Source organism: Pyxicephalus adspersus, chromosome Z (assembly GCF_032062135.1).
Source record: "Pyxicephalus adspersus chromosome Z, UCB_Pads_2.0, whole genome shotgun sequence".
NCBI classification, from domain to species: domain Eukaryota; kingdom Metazoa; phylum Chordata; class Amphibia; order Anura; family Pyxicephalidae; genus Pyxicephalus; species Pyxicephalus adspersus.
This window is the reverse complement of record NC_092871.1, coordinates 60,094,967-60,111,468: the sequence shown is the minus strand read 5'-3', so window position 1 is coordinate 60,111,468 and position 16,502 is coordinate 60,094,967. Positions and strand designations below refer to the sequence as shown.

Genomic DNA, 16,502 nt, shown 5'->3' with positions numbered 1-16,502 from the left:
TTTTTGGATAGAGAAATGTTGAACTAGATGGTGCCTTAAAAGTCCTAAATTTTTTGAAGTATTAAAGTTGTAATTTGTATCGGGATGTGGCATATGGTTAAAAAACTCAATGTTGGGAACTTCTGCTAATAAGTAGCAGATGTTGAGTTATAATTGTCGCACACCTGAAGAGGCCGCCCCCTGGAACTTTTTGGGCAGTGCTAGAACGATCAAGGGTATCATCAACTGTTGCACTGAAATCCCCTGCCACTATCAAATTGGGGTAATTCTTCTTAAGAAATTTTTGCATTAAGTGCACATAGAATGAGGTAGAATTGCCACTAGGGGCAACATGAGTACTTTTGGCAAGCTATATCTAGCACCACCACCACATATCGACTGTCCTCATCCAAGACCGAAGAAATAATCTTGTAGGGGGCGGGGGGTTATTCAGAAGAATCGCCATTCCCCTTTTTTAGATAAGTAGGTAGTGGCAATATCACCTTTTTTCCCACTGAGTCTCCTGTAGGAAAAATCTGTTTTTTACGTTTTAAATGTAGCAGGACTTTCCTACGTTTTTGAGGACTATTGAGACCAGCCACGTTCTAGGATAATAAACATAATTTTGTTTGGGGCTAATAGTTACATGGGAAGAAGTAGGGGCTGGGTTGTCATGGTGGTATCCAGACAGTGCAATATTTAAATAATCCCATCTTGGCAGGGAACTTCCTCAATCCCAGCAAGGTGAAGCCAAAGCAACAACCCTTCAAAAGGGCAATTCTAGCATGACCATTCGCCACTTATCAATTTTAAACAGACAACATTTACCACCCAACAAAGTAACAATCAAAAAAATCTACACCAGTTAGTTGTAGAGAGTTGTAGAGCAATTAAACCGGATTACCTGCGGTCTGCTCCAGGCAGTGGGGTGATCGTCCACATAAAGAAGTAAAAAATTTACATTAGTCATAGAAAAATTGCTTAATATAAAATACTTAAGTGTATAAAAGTACTTATTCAAAACAAATAAATCATGAACCTCCAAATCAGGTACTCCAGTGTTCCAAGGTATCTATAGAAAGCCAGCAGGACAAAAATATGAAATATCATCCTATAGCAGTGGAACCCCTTATGTATCCTGAGAGTCGCGTTGATCTTGGTTGAAGTCTATTGCTGGCTGTGGATCTTCAAACAGTTTGGACTATTCCTTCCACATAACTCTGAGATTGTCTGGATACATCAAGGCAAATCTAATTCTGCTCTCCGCTAAAAGGCGGCATGCAGGTCTAAAATGTTTGTGTCTTTTAGCCACCAAAGCCCAAAAATCCTGGAACAATAAAATCCTACTTTCTACCACCTTTAGTTCACACTTAAGGTTTACTGTAGGCGGTTAGTGGTGTCTCCTTATCCATAGAGTGAAAAATTTTTGCAATCACTGGTCTGGGTCACCGATATTGCGCAGGGTGTTCCAGAGCTACTCTTTGCGCATGTTCCAAGGCTCTTAGGGTAAGAGGTGGGAGAATAAGGGCCAATGGCATGTTCACTGTAATAAATTTACAGAGATCTTGCCCTTTCCAATTTTCTTGGATGCCAATGATACACAATTGGAGCGTCTATTTTTATTTTGCAGGTCTACCAATTTTTCGTCTAAAAAGGAGATTAGCGCGTTTTGAGTATTAAGTTTTCCTTGTGTTTCCAACACCCAGTCCTCCAAGTCACTCACCCTTTGTTCCAATTTCATGGTATGGTAAGAGCAATTTGAACACCTCTGCTGCTGTGGAATCTGGCGCCGAAAGCAGCTGTGATGCCTCAATATCCATGGGTGGTAGATGTTGGGAAGACTGCATTGGTAGCAACTTTGGGAAAGATGGAGAGAATAACAAAGGGGTCACACTAGACATCTGTGAACCGTAAAGCTTGGGCCAGGGATGTTGTTTAGGAATTGTCACAGATGAATGTTTCCCATGTATTTATCCATGCCTGGAGCCACTCGGCTAAATGACAGGCCAGCAATGTGAATAATAAACAGTGGGTAGTAATGACTTGAAGATGCATCAATAATGATCTGTGCTGTATTATTACAGTGTAATCTTTGATGCCTGTGCCAGAAGGTGTGTAGCAGGCTTAACTGAATGGAGATTGCTCATTCCCCACTCAGTAAGTGGGAGAGGAAGACAAACACTCACCCCTCCAAGCCGGTCAGGAGGCTCCCAGGGCGTGTTCTTACTGGGTCCCTTAATCTGAGGGACAATCCTGGTGGTTTATCTGTCCCTGGTAGTTCTTGTGGCTCGTTGCTGGTATGTGTGCACTGCTGCAGGTCAGGCAAGATGGCGCCGGCTGTGTGGTGTGCAGTGCTCGACTGGAGCTTAGGCTCCGGGTGTGTTGCCGGCAGAAATCCACAGAAAAAGATCGTCCCACCCAGCGGTCCTCGGGGAATGTAGGTGCTCTCCCGTTTGGTAGAAGAGCCGAGAAAAGGAAGATCCAGTTAAAAAGTATTCCCCCGAGGAGCCATGCACAGTCGCCTTGCAATCCCATGATGTGTAGGAATTGCACTGTCCTTGTGTAGCCTGGTCACAATTTAACCATAATAAAGCAGACACATGATGGATTGCTCATTCACCAAACATTCTGGTTTATTGTTCAGGCAAATCTCAGCTCCAATGCGGCTATATGGTACAGAATGAAGCCCACTGTCTGTATGGTGAGGTGCATGTCAGCCTGTGGTCACATACTTCACTTGTATAACTGTTTTGTATGATATTTTTCTAATTAACCACCTTGCTTCTACTATCTATTATATAATAATATCTGGTGCCAGAATATCACAAAATACTCCACCATCACTGATATATTTAATATATTATTTATTGTACGTTTGTCATAATCACTTAGCTAAAAGAAGTGGCTTGCTGCCAGATATAAAAGGGAATCCTGGTAATGCACTCTGTTTGGGTAGTCTGGCCTCCTGGCTTATTGATAGTAGAACCTGAAAGAAGAACACAAACATATATGCTATCTTTTTCTATATTCAAAATTCTTACTGAATGGTAAATTACACTAATTGCTGCTTCTCACTCTGATGACAAAAAATTTCATAATTTTGTCTTTCTGATTACGGTATATGCATGGACAGCTAACATAAAGGTCACATATGGGGCTATAACTTTGATACACTGGGAATAGGTCAAAATCAAAATGAGGCTGCAATTCACTCTGGTTTCGAGACATTTTTTGGATTTGAGACATTCCACAATTGTATCTTTCTAATTATGTACATGCATATTTACAGCTAACATTATCATACATAGAGGCCTACCTTTGCTGCACCTGGATTAGCTTGTATAGGTCCAAGTCTTGTAGTTTTAGAAAGCATTCCAATTTTGACACCAGCGGTGTCTTGTCTCGGTACCAGTCCCAGATCTCCTATCCGATAATGAGGAACGACACCCGGACCTTTCAAGTTAGGTGCCACAAGGTGCCTAAAAGAAACCACAATTTATCTACAATCAGTGTCCCTATGATGTGTCTGAAACACTGTCCTAAATTGGAGATCAAAACAATTAACACAAAAAAAAATTTAAGCATAAGGGGGCCCTATGTTAACATTTCAAACCTGGCAGTGTCATCTGTGACAATGCTATCACTGAGCCTAACATAAAATATGCCTAATCAACGACAGGCAGCAAGAGAGCTATCAGTATAATTAGTTCACTCTTCCTGGCCAGCCTTTGTGGATCAAAGTTGCCAAAAAAGAGCAATAGTGCAGATAACTCATGTTCAACCCTACATTTCCAGCTAACCTACATTTGCCCACAGTCTTTTTCACTATGGTATAACTAAGGACCTTAGTGTAAATTCAAGGCCCTTCCACAACCGAACAGCAAAAAAGTGCTGAAAGTAGTGGTCTATCAATGTGTAATAAATAAAAAAAACATGAGTTTTGCTAGCAATAATAACTACCAGAATATTTTATACTATTATGTGTTTTTTTTTCCTATAAACAATAATTACTCTAAAACCTCAACACAAACTTTTATAAACTCTAGGTTTTTTAAGCTATCGTATTAGGTTTTAGCTGAGCATTCGGGAAAACTGCAATAGGCATACAAAGTTACTTTCAGAGTGGCTTGGCTGTATCAGAAGTTTTGAGGCCAATCATTCTACACTGCTCACACAGCTTATCAAATGCTGGTTACTGTACAGGTAAAGCAAAAGGGAAACTGTAAGTAAAAAAGGTCCTGGAGACTTTTACTGAGTGCCTGACATCAGCTCTCCTAGACTGGGGATTTCATGAGGGTTTAGTGTTAGAAAAAATAGGGAGGAACTGGGCTTTACAAGCTTGCAGACCATCCTGCTATTTGCTTTTGTCTGATGGTGTTCTACACCATGATTTACTGGTATGCTGCCAAGCCAGGATCTACCACCAGGCTCCTCTAATCAAACTAGTCAAGTTTCTTAGCCTGGTAAAACAATAAGGTCAAAAACCTAATTGGAAATTATTTTTTTGTCTTTTAGACATCACTTACATGAGGACTAAGGAACATAATGAAGATAGAAATGTGAACCTTGTGCTTATGTAACAAACTATGTGGTGCATGTTCTACTCACAAACTGTACCTGTTGGTCTTAGGTGTCATCTGATGATACATAATTTGGTAATCTCTGCTCTGGAAGTCATCTAAAGCTGGCCCAAAACCTAATGTAGCCGCACTGTTGAGCAGTGCCAAGAGTTTCTCCAAAAGCTGGTTACGTCTTGCTGATAATGCGGCTTCTGTGTCCCCCCTCTCTTTTTTGGGAGTCTCCTGCACAGATAAAAATAGTGACAATAGGTAAGAACAGATGTATATAATGTAACCTTTCCTGGACCACTGTTGTAATATTACAGAACAACCACATGCACAAAAATATTGAGACATATTACAGCATATTTTTTTGTGGCCCTACTAGCAAGAGTTGAATGTGGACCCATTATATGATGTGTAGACATTGCAGAGAAATCTTTGTGATAGAAGCAGATAATGTCAAGTGACCTGCTCCCCTCTCAGCTCAGTGGAACAGGTGGAGCACTGTGATTGGGGTAGTGCAGGTTATTTGACATTAACAGGTCATGTGTATGGTCTTAATTTTTTTCAGAATCATCATTATTCATTATCAACACACTGCGCCAGCTTCAGGTCCCAAAGCTGGCAGGGTAGATAGCACATTTGTAAAGCACACTGTTCCCTACATATTTCAATAATTTAAATATCTTACTGTTCATACCATAAGTACATCCTTTAGAGACAAGGCTGCCTCACTTAAGACCTTCTTCATTGACAACCTCAATTGCTTCTCATATTCGAGCTGATCAATTGCCTTGTTCTTTTCTGCCATTAATTTATGTACCTCTTCTTCCAGATGCACCATTCTCTGTCTGAAAAAAAAACACACTGAAGCTTTATAGCAGGGGTGCCCTACAGGTGGATTACGATCTACCGGTAGATCGCAAAGGCAACGCGAGCAGATCGCGAAGCCCTGCCTTTCAAAATAAACTCTACTGCGCACAGGAGTTAAGTCCAAATACCATTCTACCATGACTTATGATCATTTAGAAGTCTGTTTGAGGCTGGCTATTAGCAACTACTGTCCGGACTATGCAACTTTGGCTGATTCCATTCAGTTTAGGACGTCATGGGAGTAGGGTAATGGCCAAAAATGTACAGAATTGTATTGTGCCATACATGTTCATGCTGGTATGCAGGGTAAACAATATATATTTTAAATATAAAGTATACACCGTATATATATATATATATATATAAATAAATATATGTTTAGCATTTTTATTGTTGGTAGATATTTTTGACTTGGTCATTTTAAAAATAGCTCGCAAAGCAAAAAGTGTGGGCACCCCTGCTTTATAGAAATAACATATTATTAAAAGAACATCTTCTGTATGTACTAAGAGTAAAATGTTAAGTTGGTATTGTATCTTGCTTTGTGTAGGTAAAGGCATCCATGATTACCACATACCGTATTTTTCGGACCATAAGACGCACTGGACCATAAGACGCACCGGTTTTTTAGAGAAAGGAAATGAAGAAAAAAAAGATTCTGAAACAAATAGTGTCCTAAAATATTTTATGTGCATTAAAAACCAACATCACAGTCATAAACACATGTAATAAACCCTGTAAAGTAAACAGCAGCATTTATTTACATTGTGTTTGTGTTGTGTACGTATATGTGATTTTACTATGTGTGCTGTGAGTGATTCAGGGAACACTCTCAGCATGATTGGCTGACAGTCATGTTGGGAGAATGCTCCCAGCATGACTTTGTCAGCCAATCATGCTGAGAGTGACAGGACGCCGGGAGCAAGATACAGGAGACACAGTCACTCTGGCCGCGCTGGAGACAGGAGAAAAGGCAGAGGGGGGACGGGACAGCAGCTGGGAAGGATACATTTTGATACATTTGGACCATAAGAAGCAGGGACTTTTTCCCCCCACTTCTGGGGGGAAAAAAGTGCGTCTTATGGTCCGAAAAATACGGTATGCTAGGAGCAAATATACACTATTACAGCAGTTTGTCTCAAACCGTAGTCACCTTGATGCTACCAAAACAACCTTTCCAGTGTTCAAATTTCAGCCATTTTTAGTCACTCTGTTAACAATTTGCATCTCTTACACACATGGCTGCGGCATGCAGTGCATATTAGTTATAATGGATGTTGTAATCCATGAAAATGCAATCCACCACTTGGCCCATAAAGTCACAAGTCCTCCAACCTGTGAGTTTTTAAGGTACATTATTTTTATTTCCCAACAGAAAACTACTAATGTTTCATGAGGCAGAGCCCATAAAACTGCTATGTCCAGTCCAAGCTTTATTCAACACATTGCCAGTATAAATTATTAGCCAAGGCTAGAAGAAGCAAAGTTTACCAAAAAACATGTCAGCAGTTAAAGAGAAACTTTACTTGTTTTGGGATTGCACCCATGAAACTACCTTTCTAGTGCATTTTTCAGACAGAGGACTGGAGTAGTTTGTCCTTAACAGAAGGTTTCTATAAATATATGTATTTCGGCAGTGTATTTAGCAACAACTCAGCTGTTAACCTTCTATAACAGATGGCATGGGAAAACCTTACAAATCTGACAACTAAAATGGCCTTCAGTCATAGCTAATAAAACATTACCATAAATGTCTTGTGTGTTGGGTAACTACAGACCTTTACAATGTTGTAGGTAAGTATCGTGTATAACAAAGAAATTAAAAAAAGTTTTCTTCAGTCAACAATGACCATCTTCCTTTTATTTTTTTATGTTGCAAAAGAAAAAAACTGGCATTGTGCTGATTTTAGTGGTCACCTGAGGGTTTGTGTATCTTCCTGTAGGGCCTGATGCTCTAGGTGCAGCTCATGAAGTTCATGCTCCTTCTGGGCAGCCATGTCTAACATCTCCTGCTGTTGTTGGCACTTCTCAGTTAACATGCGGATCACCTACAATGTTACATGGATATAAGGGAAAAGAAAATTCCTCAAAAATAAAGTGGTGTTTATTATTAGTAATGAGACTCTATCATTCCATAGTGTCGATTACTGAAAGGTTATTTGAGCAGGTGATCTGTATGAAATAGGTTTGAGTAGGAGATCTGTTGCTAAATAAAGGAAATCTTTGCTAGAATACAGTTCTAGAGTTTTTATTTGACCCATTCACCCTTTAGCAACCTATAGATGAGGTTTGTGCTGTAATTATACTTACTTATATATAAGTCCATCTCTGAACACTGTCTCTATGTGAATAAAACATTCACATCCAGGTCCAGGTTTTTAAAAGGCAGTAATTGATTCTCCAACCAGGGGATGTTTCAGGGAATATCAGATTCACAGCTTAATAAATAGTCTCCTAGAAATAAACTTCACATGTGTGACTGTATGATTTTTGTTTTTTTCTGTGATTATACTGTCTCTACAATTACACTTTACACATATGACTGATGTGATTTATGCTGTGATTTTACTGTCTCTAGGACTACACTTTACATGTATAACTACAGCAATGTTGGAGATAATATTTACCTTCTGGTTGCTGAGACTTTTCTTCACCAGTTCCTGCTCATTCTCCTCCAGCACTGACAGCTGTTTGAGGAGTTCAGATTCTTTCACTTTCAGGAAGTCATTCTCGTTGATAAGCTCCATGCTTTTATCTGACACCTTGGCCAGCTGAGAACTGATAGCTACATTCTCACGGATGGCTCGCTTTGTAGTCTCTGTCATCTGGTTGTTGGACACTCGGCGGAATTCAGCTGCCACGGTATTCACGCGCTGAATCATGTCCCTCTTTAACCTGTGAGATAATCAAGGTGTAAAAAACCTTATCTATATTATAAATCCATACGCTTACACAGAACCTGGGGTATAACCAATAGCAACACCAGATTATCCAACTTTCATCTTCGAAAAGCATTCTTACTAGTGCGACTTTCCTAGACTGGATACCCAGTACTGCTTTTTTATATGTTTGAGGATTTGAAAATAGAATTCTTGTATACACAATTTCTATATAAATTTATAAATATACACAAGAAACTTAAATACATTTTAAATTTGTAAATTTTTTTCTGAGATGTAGTCATCTAAAAAAAGAACTGTATGGAAGCTAATTGATAAAGCGTCTGTAAACCTCAATGATGAGCTTCTTTTCTTTGCTCCCTTTTAGTGTGGTATATATACCATTGAAATGGTTTTGGTATATATGGTAAAAAAAATCCAGCAAGTTGATACCTCCCTTGCTTGCCTCAAGATGTTCAAAAGGAAGGAGAAACTTTACCTATATTAGGATCTTTCAATAAAATGAATTGACTTTACAGAAGAGCTGACCTGTCCTTATCAAGTACAGCCTTCTTCTCCAGATTGTACATCATTTCTTTGTGTTCTTCTTCCTGAATTCTTAATTTTTCCTCCAATGAAGCAAACTTGGCCATCAATTCCTCTTTCTGTACCCTGAACTCCTCCAAGGAAGCCAGTTTACCAGCTGCAAAAAAGGCAAAAAAGACCCATCACTCTTCTGCGACAAGTTTTCCTAGATTACAAACTGCCATTTGACTTTTTCAGACCTTTTTTAAGTCTCCACCCCTGGAAAGATTTCAAGTCCAGTATACCTTTCACAATCATAAAAACACAGACTTATACCCCTTATACCCCTTCTGCTCGCTATGTACAGGTTCTCCTAAATCCTCGAAGAGAAGTGTGTTTCAACATTTTTTGATGGCAGCAAGAGCAGTCATTCTTTGTTTCTGCTGCTTTACCACTTCGGTATCGGTTTCTGGAGCAATTACCGAATGACATTAGAAGAAGCTGATACTTTTCCCTTAATATTCCTTGTAGTTGGGTTCATCCTCAGTGTTCATATTGTTATGCTATACAATGTTTAACACTATGTATGTGCTGTCATAATCCCCAACAACCTTTGATTGAGATATAGTTAATTACCTCCATTACTTACTTTCTAGTATGCCCACCTCCTCAGTGTGAGTGAAAACTAATTATTAATCCAGGTTTTGCTTGGATTAGGAGAGAAATTCAGCAATTTAATTGAACTTTGGCTATTTTGGGTTTCTATTTAAAGTCCATCCATGTCTGAAAGAAACTATGGGATAGCATATAAGCCTGGTTATTTTTTTATATGAGCAATTCAATAGTTTACTTCAAGTTTAAACAATCATAGTTAAGAATCAAATGTACAGAAATACTATATATAAGAAATAGTATCAGGAGCTAAAGAGAACATAGCCCTGCAACCCAGGAATGTTTGCAAATCCTGGTGACAATATTTATAGGACATGAGTATGGAGAATATGAAAGGAAACGTATCTACAGGACAGAAGTGTGGAGGATATGACAGTCATGGTATCTACAGGCAGAAGGAGGGTGTCACAGTAGGCAGTATATACAGGAAAGGTGTACAAAGCATATGACAGTGGCCAGTATGATCAAGGAGTTAGTAAAGGGGGTATGACAGTCAGAAATATTTGCAGGACAGGAGTGCACACCATAACAGAGTTCGGTGGAAGTTGTAAAGAAATGCAAACCATATGGGCAGTTTTGGTAGGAAAGAAGTACATGATTTATGATAGGGTATATGCAAGAGAGGAGTACAGAGTATATGAAAATAGGCAGTAAGTGCAGGTGAGGAGTACAGGGGGGAAAAGCAGTGGATGTAATGTTACGGCGAAAGCAGGTAGAGACTGCTATATTAACTTTTTTTAACAACCAGGGACAGGTATGTTGCTATGATAGTATATGCAAAGTGCAGACAGGGTATGTAGGATATGACAGGCAAAAGAAATGCAAAGTACTGCAATTATATGATAGCATACCTTTTTCTGAGTGGTAACATTTTAATGGAGATGAACTAGGGTTAATCAAACCCCCTGATATCCGTCCATGACACAGATAGGGGACTGAGAATTCCCCTATCCGCAGCTCAACCAGTTTAGAGCACCAGTACATGGAAGAGTATAACCCAAACATGCTCAGAGCTAGTTGTGTGGAAGAGGTGACAGAGAGGCGATTATGGGGTGCCAGAAGAGGCAATGTATGATGGCTTATGGAGGGTAAAACCATTATCAAAAACACACAAGGAGCGTTCTTGTAAATGAAATGTGAATGTGGAGGATAACCTTACCCAGCAGCATGTTCTCTGAAGTAAGACGGTCCATGTTCTCCTGGAATTCACTCCGTACCTGGGCCAGCTGTGCCTCATAAGCCTCCTTTTCTGCATCTTTGGCTTGTTTGAGGCCGGTCAGCTGATCATTAAGGTCAGCAATTTCATCCATGCGCTGGTTGAGTGTTCGCTTGAAAAATGACACGATCTCCTTCTTGTCACTGGACAGCAGCTCGAACTGCGCCTGAAACTGGCTCTCCTTTGCACAAATTTCATCCCATTTGTTCTGATACCTAAGTGTAAAAAAACCTAGTTAGAGCACACATAAACCTTTAATTCAGTTTACAAGTTCTTAGATGTAGTAGATGCATTGGTTTTATTTTCTACAAGTGCCAAACATGCTTGTTGATCCTGCCAGAGTTCCAGTATTTTTGTAAATTCCTCTTCACTGAACAGGAACAACATTGTCAGCTCTCCTCGGTAAGCTGTAAGCTCTTCTGTGCAGAATAACTTTCCCTTGGGTTATTTAGATGGGAAGGAGGGAGGGGTTTGTAAATCCTAATCAGAGAATCAACCTATGGTGACAACACTACTACTCAATAGATACAATACAATACAAAAGATACAATAGGAAAGGAGTTTTAGCACTACCAGGTGAAAAAAAAACAGGACTGAGCTCCAGTAAATGAGGACATGGGACGAATCAGCTGCAGGGGGTCCTTCTCCATTGACACACTGGTGAGTCAGATGCCTGCCTTGAGGTTCCGAAGGTTACTTTTGAAGATTCTTATATCACTACTGCATCCTGTGGTTTCATTTTTTCACAACAGACAGGGCCAATTTAGGTGTCTCCTACAACACCAACCACCAACACAAAGCAGATGTGATCTGTGCTGCTGACACCCCCAGAGTCTCCCCATAATCTGCAATTATGATCAAATCTCCTCACTTCCGGTCTAGGTGACAATTGGCCCCCCAAAATGCATCGGCTGTATGGATTGTTTACATTTTACAGTGGAAAAAACCTGTATGTGGACTGTGATATCATGTCATGTACCTAACCCAATCACAACCTAGCCGGACTATGGGATCTCCTCCATATGCAGAAGCTATCAGACATATTTTAGGAAATGTTGGTCCCTGTAGTTCTTCTGACCTCTATCAGAAAATTCTGGTGCTTGTAGACCAACAACAAGTCTCAGTTAACGCTGGACCTGCAGTTCTTCTGTACCTGTCAGTGAATGCCAGAACTTGTAGTCCCCTTCTCCACTGAAGCTATCTCCCCTCATGTCCTCTGCCCCCCAGTGTTCTGTCCAGCCCCTTTTAGCTGGGCGCACCACCCGGGACCTTTCAGTAACCACCCAGCTGTTTTTATGTGGCTACTGAAGAGTTGGGTCACAATACAGGGGATGCCACCCGCCTACAATTTCTTCCCACCCGGCTCAAAAAAATTCCTGGGTTGAGCACTAACCCCCTATGCCAAAATCCCTGCATCACCTCTCCAGGCGCCGCTCCAAGTCCCGGATCTGGAGCTGATAGAACTCTTTACTCTCCTCGGTAAGAGGCTCCACCTTTGTCCCCGCATCTGCCCTCTCCTTCTTCCCGGCCGCGCTACCTTTGCCCTTCCTTTTGGGTGACATGATGCCCGTCTCCAATCTCTGCCCTCCGCTTTCACCGTTTACAGCGTCTCGCTACTAAGCAACCATGAGGGAAGATCCGGACACACTGGGAGACTTACACTCCCCCAATGGGAGGGGATAAAAGGTGAGAGATTCTATGGGATAATCCTACTTTAGGAATGCGTACTACCTGCTGATTGTGCGTGTACAATGACGTAAACATTAGCCGTTTCTCCTTTGTCTGCGCGCGCATCTCTTATCTTTTTCTATCGGATTCTGTTTCAGTTTCAACTCCCCAAGAGTGGGCGTGTTCTAAAGAACTTGGAGAACAGCTGTGTTGTTACCTGCTCATTTTGCACTGTGAAAAAATCCTATTTTCCTATACCAGCAGTATGAGATCTGTGTCCCCTCTGCTGGTATTATCCCAATATATAAACCTTTCTTACTCCTACGCCCATTGTTGTACAAACGTGACATTTTCAGGGTACACAGGGGACCTCCTAGAGCTGATACAAAACCTTCTTTCAGCCCCCTGAACATAACACTTTGCCAGATGGGGGTCTCAATCATAAAATCCTAAAAACAATTAGGGATCTTTTCTCATTGAAGTAGACCTAAAGTAAAAATTAAAAAAAAAAATTTGCTGGCACATATCTGTGACATATGCCGCTGTATTTGTCAAAATTAAAAAATGCTAATAATACTGCGCATGCGTGGTATCGCCATCTTTCTTCTTTCAATGACAGAAAAGTCCCTTCTGCACATGCCTGTTCTCGGAGCCCAAGCCTCCTGGAATTTGTGACATGCATATCCCAGGAGGCTCGGCTCTCACATTCAGTTAGTACTGTGGCGCGAATAATGACAGAATAAGAGGGGGTTTTTCCTTTTTGAGTTTTACAAAAAAATTGAAAAAAAAAACGGGTTATCTACACTTATATATGAAATAAAAATTATAGTGATTGGCTATTTCAAGACCAGGGTGCCCAAATAGAGTTTGCATATTAGGGACCCCTGGGGGCCACCTCCATTGCATTGAGCATTAGGGTACGGCCAACTGTCTGTGCGCTGTGGTGCCTCAAATATAAATTTGCCCGCTCAACAAACTTTAAGGCTGCGTTCAGACTGGTGGTGAGGTGGCGCTGAAGTTACCCCTTCCTCATGCCATGGAACCCTGGCTCAGGGGAGGCGGTCAGTACCGCTCACTGCCGCATGGAGTCAAATCTGCAGGTGCTGTGGTGCGAGGAACTGAGTGGCTGGCTGGCCACTTACCTTCTCTGGAACAGAGGGATGTTACCAACTGAAAATGTGGGAGCCAATGGAAAAAACTTTCTGTCCAAAACCCCCGCCCCCAATTAAAATGTTATACCCATTGTAGGCAACCAGCAGGAAAGGTACTAGAGAGTAGAGATATTTGCACATGATTCCTATCCTGTGGGAAGTAGCAGGTGGAAGACTCTTACCTAGGAGATAATTGATCAGGAAGCACTGAAGGTGGAGATATAATATAGAGCCTGGAGCTCAGTCAGTGGATGTGATGTGCTGGAGACACAGGCAGGTGGCCTGTGTGAGTGACTGTGCTGGAGACACAGACAGATCTGGAGTCAGACAGGGAGCTCTGTGTGAGGAAGAGGAAAAGACACTAAAGCTACGTACACACGTCAGATTTTTATCGCCCGATAATCGGCATCGGCCAATTATCGGGCGAAAATCTGCCGTGTGTACAGTCGGTGACGTCCATCGTCCGGACGACCGACCTGCCGGATCCACGGACGATGGACGACAACCGATCCTAATGAAAGGGAAGGGGGAGAGCGCGCAGCAGGGTGCTGCTCCGTCGCTCTCCCCCTCCCCTCTCCATAGAGCAGAGCGGTGCTGTATGTACAGCACCGTTCATGCATCATGTAGTCCTATGTCGTTTGAAAGGATCGTGAAAGATCCTTTCCAACGACAAAAATTGGAAGTGTGTACGCAGCTTAATGGAGAGGGCTTGAGAGCATGCAGCTCCACAGTGTTCCTGAGAAAGAGAGAGACAAGATTACAGAAAGAGGGAGAGAGACAAGACTCTACAGACAAGGTGACTCTAGTTTTTCTGCATATTTGAAAATGAACTGTTATAGACACGGGACAGCTGAAGATAAGTGCTTGTGTGTTTGATGTTTAACCGGCTGACATTAAGCCTTCCTCTTGGGACAATTTTGTTGTTTTTTTTCAATAAAACCCTTATATGGCATCCAATCCTGCTAGTTGCCTACCATTTGTCAAGCTAATTCCCACACCATCATATCATGCTACCCTGTCACACATAGTTATCCCTTTACTTTCTATGAACCCCAGTTTCCCTGTAATATCTCGTTATAGACGGACAGGTTTGCTGAGAGAAAATCCGGGCCCCAGTACAAAGAAGGTGTGTGGGCCCTTATACAAAATCCCCTTGCTTTCTATTTCTATGTAACATCTTGCTATAGATGAAGCTTTTATTGACACATCTGTGAGAACAATCTAATGTGAATATTGTTCTAAATGTTTTATGTGCTGCATGAGTTTATAACAGTAAAATGAATAACAGAATTACATAGAAACAACCCAGGGAATTTCTACCTTACCAACAGACCATTATTCAATCATAAATCTTAATTAAGGCTACTTACACACTTTAGATTATTTGCCTCAGGGCTGATATCGGAAGAGAATATGACCTGTGTACAATGCTCATTGTCCGAATGACCGTCCTGGTGCATCCACAGATGACAGATGAGGAACGATTGAAATGAAAGTGAAGCGGAGAGAACGCAGCGGGGTGCCGTTCTGTCGCCCCCCCCTCCATAGAGCAGAATTGCACTGTATGCACAGAAGTCGATCATGCATCTTTCAGTCTTGACTCGGGTAGCTCGGATCATCGCCCCCCTCTCGCCCAAACCCCTTTAAACCAATTTGCTTTTCCATCCCTCCATTTGCACTAACCATTTTTCACTTAAAAACATTTCCCGCACTTAAATACCTTTTTGTTTTCAACCTTTTTCCACACCTAGCTTTCACTATCCTCACCTTCTCAATTCACCCGCCCCCCTCCTGCTTACCAGCCATCCCTCCCTCTTCTCTTCAAAAAGCACTGACACCTGTTTTGGGTTAAAATGGCTGACAAGCAGACGTTTATTTAACACAAATTTTAAACTTCTTTTTATTAAACAATAAATAACCAATAAATCACCATCTTAAATAGCATATGAAATAAGTTACATTAAATAACATACATTATCATAAATTAACATTGAAATTATCATCACATTAACATAACATTAGCATATTCATAACAATAATATTTCAAAATTGCCTAAATTTTTCTTTAAATATAACTAATTCTGTAAACCACTGTGCCCTATTGCACTATATCCAACTCCACTTTTTAACCAACCGGGCCGCAGGTCTAGGAAGGGGTAACGTCCACTCCACCAAGTGTAATTCACCATTTTTACCAGGCCCCTGGCCGCCCAGCACCGCCTCAGGGGCCCCACCATAACACCATTATTGGGCACCCTACCACTGGGTTGCCCCACCTAAATGACCAACAGGACTCTTACCCCCCTAAACCCCAACCACCACAGCACTCAGGCAGGATACCTCATGCCTGAGCGCTCTTCCACCCCCGAAATGCTCGCTGCACTCCATCTTGCAGACCCAAAAACCACAAATCTGTACCAATGGCATTCAGGTGCAACCCGTCACTGCGCAGAAACCTCCACGTTTCCTCCTCCAATTCTCAGTGCCTGACCACAATCCCCCCATTCCGAGCTACAAACCTGGCCACCTCCTTATTTACTTTAATCCGTGCCTTATTGAGCTTCCCCACCGACCTTGCTCCCCTCCAACTCGTTCTGGCCACTATATCTGACCAAACTATGATCACTCCCAGGAACTCCAACCTGATCCTCAAATAATCAATTTTAATATCCCTGATCAGTTCCCACATGGATCGCTGTCCTAAATCGTTGCCTCCAGCATGTATCACCACCACATCCGGGTGCTGGTCCAATTCCACAAATCTTCGAAGCTCCGGCACCACCCTGCTCCATAGCATGCCACGAACACCCAGCCAGTGCACTGTCGCCTCCTCTCTGGGCAATCCTAGCAGTTGACCCTCCGGCCGCACCTCCACTCGTTTGGCCCCCCACCACACATAGGAGTGACCCAGTATCCACACTAAGCAGTTGTGCCCTCCTGTAATAAAACAAACATGTTTACCAACCTACAACAACTC

General features: G+C 41.6%; 2 protein-coding genes across 2 annotated transcripts in view; both read right to left on the bottom strand.

Annotated features, from left to right (window-relative positions):
* The window catches only part of CERCAM (cerebral endothelial cell adhesion molecule), a 461,142-nt gene that overhangs the window by 394,805 nt on the left and 49,835 nt on the right, over positions 1–16,502 (bottom strand). The gene's annotated exons all lie outside the window — the stretch shown is intronic.
* Positions 2,827–12,416, bottom strand: CFAP157 (cilia and flagella associated protein 157). Its single transcript, XM_072431364.1, has 9 exons — positions 12,126–12,416; positions 10,650–10,921; positions 8,843–8,996; positions 8,042–8,309; positions 7,332–7,462; positions 5,242–5,392; positions 4,597–4,781; positions 3,296–3,458; positions 2,827–2,965 (listed from the first exon to the last, which is right to left on the bottom strand). The coding sequence occupies exons 1-9, from the start codon at positions 12,266–12,268 to the stop codon at positions 2,864–2,866; spliced, it is 1,569 nt and encodes a 522-aa protein (XP_072287465.1). The 5' UTR covers positions 12,269–12,416; the 3' UTR covers positions 2,827–2,863.